Source organism: Ctenopharyngodon idella, chromosome 18 (assembly GCF_019924925.1).
Source record: "Ctenopharyngodon idella isolate HZGC_01 chromosome 18, HZGC01, whole genome shotgun sequence".
NCBI lineage: Eukaryota > Metazoa > Chordata > Actinopteri > Cypriniformes > Xenocyprididae > Ctenopharyngodon > Ctenopharyngodon idella.
In genome coordinates this window covers 25420217-25432898 of record NC_067237.1, presented here as the reverse complement: position 1 = coordinate 25432898, position 12682 = coordinate 25420217, and the positions used below count along the sequence as shown (strand labels likewise).

Genomic DNA, 12682 nt, shown 5'->3' with positions numbered 1-12682 from the left:
ACACACTGTCCAATCAGAATCGAGCAGTAACATGGGCATAACAAGCTTTTCCTATGTATTTATCTAAACGCACTCTTATTTTAACTGGTCATTTTGTATCGTGGTCAAAGTTAATCGAGAACACCCCGCTGACTTGACAAAATCAACCTAATCTGTGTTGTTATTGTTGAAAGAAAAGTGCGGGGTTGCGCGAGCACACCGCAGAAACGTGATGGTCTATTATGTGTGCGGGCGAATCTGACCAATCAGCTGCGTAGGTGCCGATTTGCGTCAACGAGTGGGTGGAGTCGACTAATGGCTGACGGTTCATGGGGTGAATTAAAATTGACATTCAACTAAAGGACAACAGTCGTGTAAATATTCGTGTCTAGTCGACGCTCGTATTGTTATATGGACGGAGAATGTACGCTTACATATGGATATAATCTGAAAACAGATTTATTTAATGTTTTAGGAAGACGTTGAACGGCTGTTGTTTCTTCTGTCTTCGCGTGTCCATGTTGACGTTCGCGTGCTTTCTTTGTTAGGGTTTTCCTATGCGTGTTTTTATATTTTACAGTAGTGTTGTGTGTTTTGTCACGGCGTATTTTCTGAACACACTCTAAATTTGCTGAGGCACGCGCAACGTGTCAATCACAGGGTGTGTAAAGCAACTATATGAATTTTCGCTGTGTGATTCAACAGTTACAGGCGCAGAGATCCAGCTTCAACATGGGAAAAGTTTTTCTTGAGCAAGGCTGAAGAAGACGTCACCGGATCTACATTTTTACCTGAATTGGGAAGTCTGGGTTTGCAAGTTTGGGAGTTACTGGAGCATTCGTGATCTCACTAGGGACTGCAGTACCTTTGGAGCAGCAATGGTGGTCAATACGATTCACTGGTTCAGAAAGGGCTTAAGGCTCCATGATAACCCATCACTGCGGGACTCTATAATAGGAGCTGATACACTGAGATGCGTTTACATACTGGACCCCTGGTTTGCAGGATCGTCCAACGTGGGAATCAGCAGATGGAGGTGAGTTTCCTTTGGCTCAGACAGAGGACAGAGGGGATCAGACATCAGCACTTATGATAAGCCAAGCTGTCTATACTTGTGTTTATACTACTTACATGTTATAACTAGTAAGTAATCCAGTAATAACTAGTATATTTTCACTTTCCTTATTAACTAGTCATTGGGGACTAGTAATTTAAATGACAAGTCACAAGTCCTTTGCTAGTACTAGGCACCAGTATTATCAGTATTAGTATTGAATTCTATTGCAATCTATGGTTTAGATAATAACTATTCACTGCAGACTAGTAAGTATTCCTGTTGTTGGTGGTACATATTCCAGTATTACTAGTAATTACTCATGTGTATTACATGTACTGTATACTAATATCCATGTATACTATACATAAATACCATAAATACTAGTACAGTTTCTAGTAAAATTGGAATGGGTACCATTCAGCAACAGCTGGAAAAACACAGATCCACATCAAATTCAGTGGCATAAATGTTTTTAATGTGTAATTGTATGTATGTATGTGTGTGTGTGTGTGTGTGTGTGTGTGTGTATATATATATATATATATATATATATATATATATATTATTTTTAATGCTAATATTGATTGTCTATATATTTACAGTGACTAGTACCATTCCTAGTGACTAGTACTATTCCTTTACATAGTGACTAGTACTGTTCCATCATCTATAGTTTATAGTGAAATTGAATAAAGATACAAGTCACTATTGGATTACTAGTACTACTATGGAATAGATGTTTACACATTAGTGATGAATATTTTTGCATGTTTTTTTTTTTTTTTTTTTTTTTTTTTTTGTTTTTTGTAATGTGTAAAAGGTCTTCGGATGAGATGAGCTGAATTGAGGGCAGGTCTGCATTTGAATGGTGAAAATGATCTCTCATGACCTCTTTTACCTGTCTTTTTGTTTCATAGGTTGAATATCAAAAGCTCAGTATCTAGCAGAGTTTCTGTAAGCTTTGCCATGCTGTGTAATGACAAAGTTTGTGTTTTATAGCTTAAAATCTTTAAATTGGCTATTTTATTTTCCTTTTTTTACTCTCTTAGCTGTAAGACCAGCTTACTTTTAAATAAAAAATAAACTCGTCAGCCATGAGTAGCCCTATTTTATGTAGTTATTTTAAAATCCATTAAATTAAGTTTAGGTTGGTCTAGGTAAGTTTTGAGATTGTTTTACCATTCTGTAAGGATTAATAGAGTAAATTCTGACTATTGCAGTAAGAAACTGCTATTGTTATGGCCTGTTGTTAGTGCAGGATGGATGTATCTAGTGTACTGTGTGGTGGGACATCCTTGTGGGATGCTTCCTCATAGCAGAGTTCTGATGTAACGTACAGCTCAGCCACCTCTCCTCTCCCCCTGGTGCAGGACGTGAGGAAGTAGGTCAGTGTGTCAGTAGAGATGCTATTACCTCATTCCCCTTTCAGCACTGACCTACTTGTCCTCTTCTTTCAAACAACCTCTCACCTACAGTGCGGCACCACTCCTCTTTATGGTTGCTAAACTATAATCAAAATTATAACCCACGCAAAGGCAGGTCACATGTAGGATTTAAAAATGGTGAAATGTTTATAAATCTGTAAAGTATTGATCAATTTTTAGTTGATCAACACTTAAAGGGTCAGTTGAACCAAAAATGAAAATAATGTCATTTATTACTCACCCTCATGCCGTTCCACACCCGTAAGACCTTCGTTAATCTTCAGAACGCAAATTAAGATATTTTTGATGAAATCTGATGGCTCAGTGAGGCCTCCATAGCCAGCAATGACATTTCCTCTCTCAAGATCCATTAATGTACCAAAATCATATTTAAATCAGTTCATGTGAGTACAGTGGTTCAATATTAATATTATAAAGCGACGAGAATATTTTTGGTGCGCCAAAAAAAAACAAAAAAAATAACGACTTATATAGTGATGGCCGATTTCAAAACACTGCGTCAGGAAGCTTTGGAGCATTATGAATCAGCGTGTCGAATCAGCGGTTCGGAGCGCCAAAGTCACGTGATTTCAGCAGTTTGGCGGTTTGACACGCGATCCGAATCATGATTCGATATGCTGATTCATAACGGTCCGAAGCTTCCTGAAGCAGTGTTTTGAAATCGACCATCACTATATAATTTTTTTTGGCACACCAAAAATATTCTCGTCGCTTTATAATATTAATATTGAGCCACTGTACTCACATGAACTAATTTAAATATGATTTTAGTACATTAATGGATCTTGAGAGAGGAAATGTCATTGCTGGCTATAAAGGCCTCACTGAGCCATCGGATTTTATCAAAAATATCTTAATTTGTGTCCCGAAGATTAACGAAGGTCTTACGGGTGTGGAACGGCATGAGGGTGAGTAATAAATGACATTATTTTCATTTTTGGGTGAACTTACCCTTTAAGGGACAAGAGACAAGACTTTGTATAAATTTGAAGCAAAATTGTAGCACAAGCCAAAATGTGTTTTCATATGCAGATAAATTGAAATGGCCTTGACCTGGAGGCTGGGACGTGCTGTAAGGGATCAGACGTTTCGAAGAAAGGTTGCAGACAGGCTCAACTGGATGCTACTAATACACAGTCCCACAAGAGGGAACTCTAGTCTGCTGAACACACAACTCTAGCTCAGACAGGATTATACCCTTATTACACGCTTATTACATTATAAATTCAGTACTGTGTGTGCAGCCAAAAAGAAAATCATTCATACTGTTTTAAAATGTGTGCAGTGTTAATTTCATGGTTGATTAATTTGTGCATCAGCAATCCAGGTATAAGGTAGAGGTTTTAACTGGGTCATTCAACAAAACGGTGACTGCTAAAATAAGCCGAAACAACTGAAAACCCCACTGTCTTGGAAAACCTGGATAAATGAGGTAGACTCATTTAAGAGACTTAAGTCTTAAAGTTAAAATTCCATGGGTATTTTATAAAGAATATATATTTTTCCAGTTATGCCAAGCTCTGAAATATTTTACTGGGTATAAATTGAGAGTAAAAAAAAAAATCTTTTAAAAATCTTATCATTAATCCCCAGTAAATCACAAAAACACGTAAGATTCATGCAAATTTATTGGTTAAAAATCCCTAAAGATCATTCAGCTCTTAACAGAATCTAGGAGCACCCATAGATTAAGTTTCAAAAACAAAACTTTGCATTTTGTTGTGGACAATGAGGGGCTTTTGGTACTAAAAAGGTTGAGTAACAACACTAGTGTAGCATACTACTAAGCAAAGTTCATTTCTGCATAACTTATTTAAGAAATATTAGGCGTTACACTAGTATTCCATTCTGAACACAGCCAATGAAATACAGAATGTAACTAGTGTGCTTTTCATACCGATAGTTTGTTAGTGCCCTCTGCTGGACTCTTGCTTTGACTGGTCAGAAAAATCCCTCTGCTGTTGCTGCAAGAAATTAAAAGGAATGTCTGTCTAAAGTATTGTTTTATTTGCTCATCACTGGCTGTTGAGATTAAATGTTGATTATTCTTTGTGTTACAGGTTTTTGCTGCAGTGTCTTGAGGACTTGGACGCCAGCCTTCGCAAACTTAACTCTCGCCTCTTTGTCATCAGGGGACAACCCACAGATGTCTTTCCAAGACTATTTAAGGTCAACGAACAGACTGCCTAGAGACAGTCAACTGTTTTCTGTAAAGCCGTGCTCTGTGTGTTTATGCTGTGCCACTTATTTGATTGGCTTCTCCCTCTTTTTTTTTTCTGCATAGGAATGGAAAATCACCCGGCTGTCATATGAGTATGACTCCGAGCCCTTCGGGAAGGATCGTGATGCAGCCATTAAGAAGCTGGCCACTGAGGCAGGGGTGGAAGTCTTCGTCAGGATCTCCCACACACTCTATGATCTGGACAAGTGAGTGTATCTGTAATCATTGCCATATGCCCATATGACTCCCACGTAGCTGCCAGCAGTCGTGTGGGAAGCTGTTACTCATCATGCCTGATATTTAACTTTTTATTGAGAATGTCATGTAGACAGATATAGAGAGATCACACAGATGCAGAGTTATATTAATCTGTCATTTGAATGTCAAAAAGCGCTTAAAATACTAAATATTCTAATACTAAAATAAAAAATACAGCATGCAGACAAACCACAGTATGAATATACATCATCAAGTCAGCCACAATAAAAATATTGGTGTATGATTTATATAAATTATTTTACAAAAAGTAAGAAATTGAAAATGAATAAATATGAAAATTTAAAATAAAAGTAAAATTTAATAACAGGTTATATAATATAAAATTATTAGAATCTTATTAATAATATAACACTATTTAAGTACTTTTATTCATTTCATACGGTATCTTCTGTTTTGTACTTTTTGTAATATAATCTATAATACAAAAAAATATGAAAACTACCATTTAAATTGTTATATTAAGGAAATTCTTTTAATATTGATAATATTAAATTTCACTTTTATTGTTTTTTTTTCATATTTTAGTTTCAATTTCTGAATTTATGTTTACATTAATACTAGATATTGCATATTAATAATAGATATTGGTTTGATACCTGAAAAAATTGTGGTTAATTAATTTTTATGCTTCACCATTAAATTTGTATCTTTCAGTTGTTCATTTTTTTTGTTATATTGCCTGTAACTTTTTTATTTAAGCAGGGTTTAATCAACGTTTTAATTTTAATTTTATATTTATGTTAATATATATAATTTTGCTTGTGTATTCAAAAGCATGGCAGCTTTTGCTGTATTGAGAATCATGCAAGTACTTTTTATTGGCTTTGAATTTTGATATCATGACAACACTAAAATCCGATAATATTGTTTATATATCCTAATCTCTGACTCTCTATGTTTCTAGGATTATAGAGTTAAACGGAGGACAGTCTCCTCTCACATATAAACGATTTCAGACGCTCATCAGCAGAATGGATCCTGTGGAAATACCAGCAGAGACCATCACTGCTGAAGTTATGGGCAAATGCACAACACCCGTCAGTGAAGACCACGACGACAAATTTGGCGTACCGTCACTGGAGGAGCTCGGTGAGACTCCCGTGTTCCTTAACTTTGCATATGTGTGCATATGTCTGTTGTGGATGAGATTTTAAATCAGTATATGTGGCTTCAGGTTTTGAAACCGAAGGGCTGTCATCAGCTGTGTGGCCTGGTGGAGAGACTGAAGCTCTGACTCGATTAGAGAGACACCTGGAGAGGAAGGTAAACATCTACTTTGTTACATTGTCTTACAGTTATGCATTTTTGCTTTGTATTACGCCATGTTCATTATAATAATGATTAATTAAAAATGGATGGAAACACGTCTTTCATATGGAATTGAATAACAAGTAGTACTTTAGGGATCTTGTTCATCATATTTACTTTCTTATGAAAGTAACAGAACTTTAATTACATCCTGTTTATTAGCAACAGTGCATGAGTGTGAATCATGTGATATCTGCCTCTGATCTTGTAGCTGTCTGATCCACTACTAGAAGAGACAGCTGTCTGTCTTGAATGCATTTATTTCACTCTTCCCCTCACTGTAGCCGCCTACTCTCATCCAGAATTCAGACAGCATGTCATGTCATGTCATTCTAAAATTCTCATTCCACTTATCGTCTGTAAAGTGCTGCAAGAGAATGCTGTCCCAGCAGTCCTTGCTTCAAACACTTATCTACAGACGCCCAGAGCGGCACAAAGCTTCACGTGCTTGTCGTCTCCTAATCAGAACCCAAAATAGATATATTTTTTAAAATATATGCTTTTTAAAAAAGAAAGGAAGTGATGGCAGGATGGTGGTTAGTATGCGCCAACAGTGGTAAACTGTATATTCGTGCAGTGTGCGCATGTCAAAAGATCAATTCTGATTTTGGGCATGTGACATAAACACTCACATCAACCCAATCACTTTATTTAGCGTTTATGTAAACACTGTTCAGATTTATCAGTTGGAATGATATGAAACATTGAAACAAAATGTGTCCATGTAAACATAACTATTGATAATAATAAGAAATGTTTCTTTAGCGCCAAATCAGCAAATTAGAATGATTTCTGAAGGATCATGTGACACTGAAGACTGGAGTAATGATGCTTTGCCATCACATAAATACATTACATTAAAAAAATATATCAAAATGATTTTACTTAACGGTTCACAATATTATGGGATTCATTTTAGCATAAGAGACTTCTTTCAAAAACATAAAATCATACTGACACTAATGTTTTGAACTGTAGTGAATATAGGGTTGTGTATATGAACTACTTTCTAATGTTTGTGTGTTTTTTGTTTTTTTTGCAGGCTTGGGTGGCTAATTTCGAGCGTCCCAGAATGAATGCTAATTCCTTGCTGGCCAGCCCCACAGGCCTGAGTCCTTACCTCCGGTTTGGCTGCCTCTCCTGCAGACTTTTCTATTTCAAACTCACAGACCTCTACAGAAAGGTAAAGAGTACAACACTGTCTTACTCTGACATTTAAGGCACAATTCATCACTGTGATAACTGATTGTAAGAGGCTGACAAGTTATTCTCATCCTTTTTTTTTCTGTGGCTTTTCGATCGCAGGTCAAGAAGAACAGCGTCCCACCACTGTCCCTTTACGGTCAGCTGCTCTGGCGTGAGTTCTTCTACACGGCTGCCACTAACAACCCACACTTCGACAAAATGGAGTTCAATCCCATCTGCGTGCAGATTCCGTGGGACAGGAATCCCGAAGCTCTAGCAAAGTGGGCAGAGGGCCGGACTGGTTTCCCATGGATTGATGCCATTATGACCCAGTTGAGACAGGAGGGATGGATCCACCATCTGGCCAGGCACGCTGTTGCTTGCTTCCTCACACGTGGAGACCTGTGGATCAGCTGGGAAGAAGGCATGAAGGTAGTACCATCAGTAGCTATGTTTCCCTCCAAAGTTGCAAATTTAAATTGTGCAAAATTGGAATATCATATTTAAAAAATGCGCGCTTTATATGAAATCATAAAATGCACATAAAATCTTACAATCTAGAATCTATATTGATATTATGTTTGTTTTCAAAGGTGTTTGAAGAATTGTTGCTGGATGCAGACTGGAGCGTCAACGCAGGAAGCTGGATGTGGCTTTCGTGCAGCTCATTCTTCCAGCAGTTCTTTCACTGTTACTGTCCGGTGAGCTTCGGTCGACGTACCGACCCTAATGGAGACTATATAAGGTGCCAATCTTAACCCTTGCTTACATTTATTAATATTTAGTTCACTGTAAATTACCAGTTTAGTTAAATATTTTCAAAATTGAGATCATTGTCTTTGAAAGCTGTTTTTTTTTATTATTATTATTACAGGCGCTATTTGCCCATATTGAGGGGCTTCCCTGCCAAATTCATCTATGACCCTTGGAATGCCCCAGAAAGTGTTCAGAAGGTCGCTAAGTGCATAATTGGAGTACACTACCCCAAACCCATGGTTAATCACGCTGAGGCCAGCAGGATAAACATCGAGCGAATGAAGCAGATTTACCAGCAGCTGTCCTGCTATCGGGGCCTTGGTAAGAAAACTCTTAAAAATCAAGTTTAACTATTGAACTTTTAGTTTTACATGAGAGCCCATTTGTTGATTGATATGTCAAATTAAATGCTGTTGTTTAGCTGTGAAATCTTGGGTTTTAATGGTCGTAATGCTTGTCAGGGCTCCTTGCAACTGTTCCATCCAACACAGCCAACAATGGAGATGGTAATGGAGCAGGTCCTTCCTCAGCAGACAACACACAGGAGAGCACTCACATTACAGGTATGACAACATGCACAATGTCATGCATCTTATATTTCGTCTCTGTGCATGTCTGAAATTGCACTCTTAAAATAAAGGTTCTTTATTGGCATTTATGGGACATCCATGAGATCTTTCCATTGCACAAAAAGTTCAGATTAAGATGTTCTTCACACTAAAAATGGTTCTTTTAAGAACTGTTCACTGAAAGGTTCTTTGGGGAACCTAAAATGGTTCTTCTATGGCATTGCTGTGAAAACCCCCTTTTGGAACCTTTATTTTTAAGAGTGTGCTGAGAGCTTTTGCTCTAATTAGGGTTCTCAATTTTTTTTCTTCACCTAAACCCCACAGATGTAAAAGATTTACTTGAAGTACACCCTGAGATTTTAAGTTAATATTGCAATAATTTAAATTAGGGGTTAAGCGGATCATAGTTGATCCGTTATCCTTCCTTATAGACCAGGCCCCAAGCATGTTAATTGCAAAGTTTAACCATCATAGAGTGAAAGTTTATCTTTTGCACGTCTTATCTTGTCAATTTACACATTCAAGCAATTTTAAACCATTCAAGCACAAGAAGAGGTGAAGGAGAACTCAGTTCAGTACTCAAATTCCTCTTAATTTTCTCTTTCACATCTCCTTGCGCTTGAACGGACACATTCACACACAATTATGTCAAAATACCCGTCTCAGCAAGTATTCTCGTAAACACAGTCTGTTATGTCTTAAGTGAACGTAAACAGTTGAGAAAGAAATCGGTTGTGTATCATTAAATTGGATCCGTGCATTAGGTCTTAAAGTGACTGCAGCCTAATAAACCTACAGCTGTCTGTGTCGTTAATGTTAATCAAACTACAAAACAGCTTTAACTAAGATCTGTTTAATTTATACAGTGACGACTAAAGTGTTATTTTACATTCACGCCTAATTATTACATTTCTGTACCTGAATACAGTTAGACCTTACTTTATTTGCATTTTTCTTATATTGTATCTATGGTTGTAATTAATGTATCCCCCCCACCCCCCAATTATTATTATTATTATTATTTTATTTTTTTTATTTATTTTTTTTTTGCTGATACGAAAAGTGATCCAATCTGTGACTCAAATTTTTTTTTTGATGTGAACCGCAAACCAAACTTACTGATCTGTCCAGTTTTGTGATTAGTTAAACCACTAATTTAAATAAACATTTGCATGTTTACCGTTCTCTGATGTCGGTTAGTGGTCACATGACTAGCAAGTAACTATATAAAATATTTAATCTTTTATCAATCATTTACTTAGACTTTGTAGCTGGACTCAAGTGGACTCATACCTGTTTTAGTCGTGATAGTGTCTCAGTCCACAGTACATTCACACAGGTGTTTTAGGAACCAATTTAAATTGAATAATAACAATATTAAATAATAATAGTTATTAATATTATGAAGATAGAAAGATGTTACTGTTGTATATTACAATTGTACTGTGAAAAATTAATATTTGTTCATTATTATCATTTTATTTACACTACAAGTTACCCTTGAGCTTTAAACATTTCAAATCCTTTTATCTTGTATTTTGGTGGAATACTGCTGAAATCCTGTAAAATTCTGTCCACAAAAATGTTGGAAATTCTAAGAATGTGTAAATAAACTATGTGTGAAGAACCCCAGAGGTTCACAAACCTCTGTTTTTGTGAAAACCTGCTCAAGTTTTGTAATATTGTGCACTTTCATTCATTATGTGTATTATTGGCAGTTTGTATAATTCCAGTCGCATTTGTGTTGTTGAAATATTTACCCTTTATTTAACAGTACACCCATCACCAGCAAGTTTTCAACCGGAGTTCCCACCTTTTACAGTGTCATGTGATCAACAGCCTGTCAACAGTGTGCAGCCACATCCAGGTGTGTATTGACACAGATGTTTGGATTTTGAAATAAATAAATGCTGCTTACATGTGAAGTGTGAACCAGTCCATAGGCTGCTTGAATACAATAGCATGTCTTTCTTTCTAAACCAGGGTATTCAGGTGGTGGTATGGTTGGACAAGTTTACAAACAATCACAAAGAGGTGAGTTCTGTCCAAACCGTCTCAGAGGACTTATAACAGATTTTCATATCAAGCTGTTTTGAACCACAATGCAGCTTTGTCTCACTGTGGCATAAAATTTAATTGAACGACTCCATACTGTGTTCTTTGCTGTTCTCAATGACAGACTTGTTTAAACACACACATCTTCCATTGAAAAGAAGGGCTTATCATGTTTTTGAAGGATTATATGTTGATGAAAGCACATACTTTTCAAAATCAGTGCTATTCATCTATGGACAGTTACACTACTGTTCAAAATTTTGGGGGCAGTAAGATTTTTTTTTAAATGTTTTTGAAAGAAGTCTCATGCTTACCAATGCAAAAAAAAAAAAAAACAGTAAAAAAGTAATATTGTGAAATATTATATTTTTATTAAAAAAAAATCTATTTTTAATATATTTTAAAATGTAACATATTCCTGTGATGTTAAAGCTGAATTTTCAGCACCCATTAGTCAGTCCTTCAGAAATTATTCTAATATGCTGATATTTCTTCTCATTATCAGTGTTGAAAACGGTTGATATGCTTAATATTTTAGTGAAAACCATGATGCTCTTTTTCAGGATTCTTTGATGAATAGAAAGTTCAAAAGAACAGTATTTTTTTTTTTTTTTTTTTTAAATAATTTGTCTAAATAAAATCTTTACTGTCACTTGTGATCAATTTAATGCATCCTCACTGAAAAAAGTTTTGCTTTCTTCAAAAAAAATGTCCATGCCACTCCAACCATAATGACATAAAAAAAATATAACCTTGCATGCTTTTTTTTATGTTCAGGAAGTAGGACGAGTACTTTGAAGCGACATAGTGAAGAACAAGTATCAGAACATGCATTGAAGATTCACAGGCATGATAGTAACTAACCACCACAGAAGCAAGGAAATACACACACCTCTCTTCAGTCTAGTGATGGGACCTGTAGCACGAAGGACAGCATCTCTGCATGCCCATTATAAACTCCTCCATACTCCGCCTTGCCCTTTATGCTTTGGCATGGTGTCATTCTGCTTGTAGAGCTTGAGTTAGCCTTGAGGTCAAGTGTGGTGGCCCAGGAAGCTGTAAACTGTGCTGTAAGCCGTTCGACATGACATAATGTATGTTGTTTCAGCATTTAAGATGTCTGTTTTTTGCAAGCTGTTTGTTGATAAATTGTGGAGGAAAATGTTTTATAGTATTTACGCAGTCCAACTGTCATACATCAGTTGCTATTTTTAAGTCTGTGTATCTATCATACCATTTGATGTCCATTTGTGAAATGTTGTCTGATTGTTTTGGCAAGAGCTGTGTTTTAAACAATTCTATATAATATTAAGAGGGATTTATTTGGGAATTTATATAATCAGGAGCATATTGGCCCCTAAATGAGAATGTTTCAACTAGTTGCTCTTTGGCAAGTCAAAGGTTTGATTGATCTAAATGTTCAATTCTAATTTATAAATAGACACATTCTGTTAAGTACAGAGCAAAAATCTGTATATTTTGTCAGATTTTTGCTTTTTGTAATGGAGTAACTATATCATTGAGGCCTGTGGCTCTTAAGCACAAGTGGATTTGTTTCAAGACAATTACAGGGAAACAAGTCCTGCTATGTATATAAATGTATACTGTAAGTAATTCAGTTTGCAAACCATTGTACATAACTTTTTTCTTGCTTATTTACAGACTCACTGTTATATTTTTTTATATGAGAGACAATACTTTTTCTTTCTTTTTTTTGGATTGTTGTAATGTGTTCTTTATAAATCACTATTAAAATATGATAGACCTCTTAGTAAGCTGCAGTTATTATGTTCATCAGTATTCACATGTAAAATAATATTATTAAAAA

The 12682-nt window shown here is 35.9% G+C and overlaps 1 protein-coding gene across 3 annotated transcripts; it reads left to right on the top strand.

Moving 5' to 3' along the window:
- Positions 1-164: 164 nt before the first annotated feature.
- cry1b (cryptochrome circadian regulator 1b) lies at positions 165-12625 on the top strand. 3 transcript variants are annotated; one of them, XM_051870667.1, is made up of 14 exons: positions 165-313; positions 685-1015; positions 4542-4650; positions 4766-4908; positions 5886-6070; positions 6156-6244; positions 7332-7472; positions 7595-7906; positions 8068-8219; positions 8349-8551; positions 8692-8793; positions 10574-10666; positions 10783-10833; positions 11632-12625. In XM_051870667.1, exons 2-14 carry the CDS (start codon positions 858-860, stop codon positions 11715-11717), a joined length of 1824 nt encoding a protein of 607 aa, XP_051726627.1. In that variant the 5' UTR covers positions 165-313; positions 685-857; the 3' UTR covers positions 11718-12625. The 3 variants fall into 3 exon arrangements, with proteins under 3 accessions (XP_051726627.1, XP_051726628.1, XP_051726629.1); XM_051870668.1 differs by having other exon boundaries at positions 253-403; XM_051870669.1 differs by lacking the exon at positions 165-313 and adding an exon at positions 336-353.
- The last annotated feature ends 57 nt before the right edge of the window (positions 12626-12682 follow it).

Bases quoted from the DNA above. Each gene is read 5' to 3' on its own strand.
- cry1b (XM_051870667.1), top strand. From the start codon at position 858: ATGGTGGTCAATACGATTCACTGGTTCAGAAAGGGCTTAAGGCTCCAT. The intron at 4,651-4,765 runs GTCAACGAACAG...TTTTCTGCATAG, and splicing joins TCTTTCCAAGACTATTTAAG to GAATGGAAAATCACCCGGCT. The intron at 10,667-10,782 runs GTGTGTATTGAC...TTTCTAAACCAG, and splicing joins CAGTGTGCAGCCACATCCAG to GGTATTCAGGTGGTGGTATG.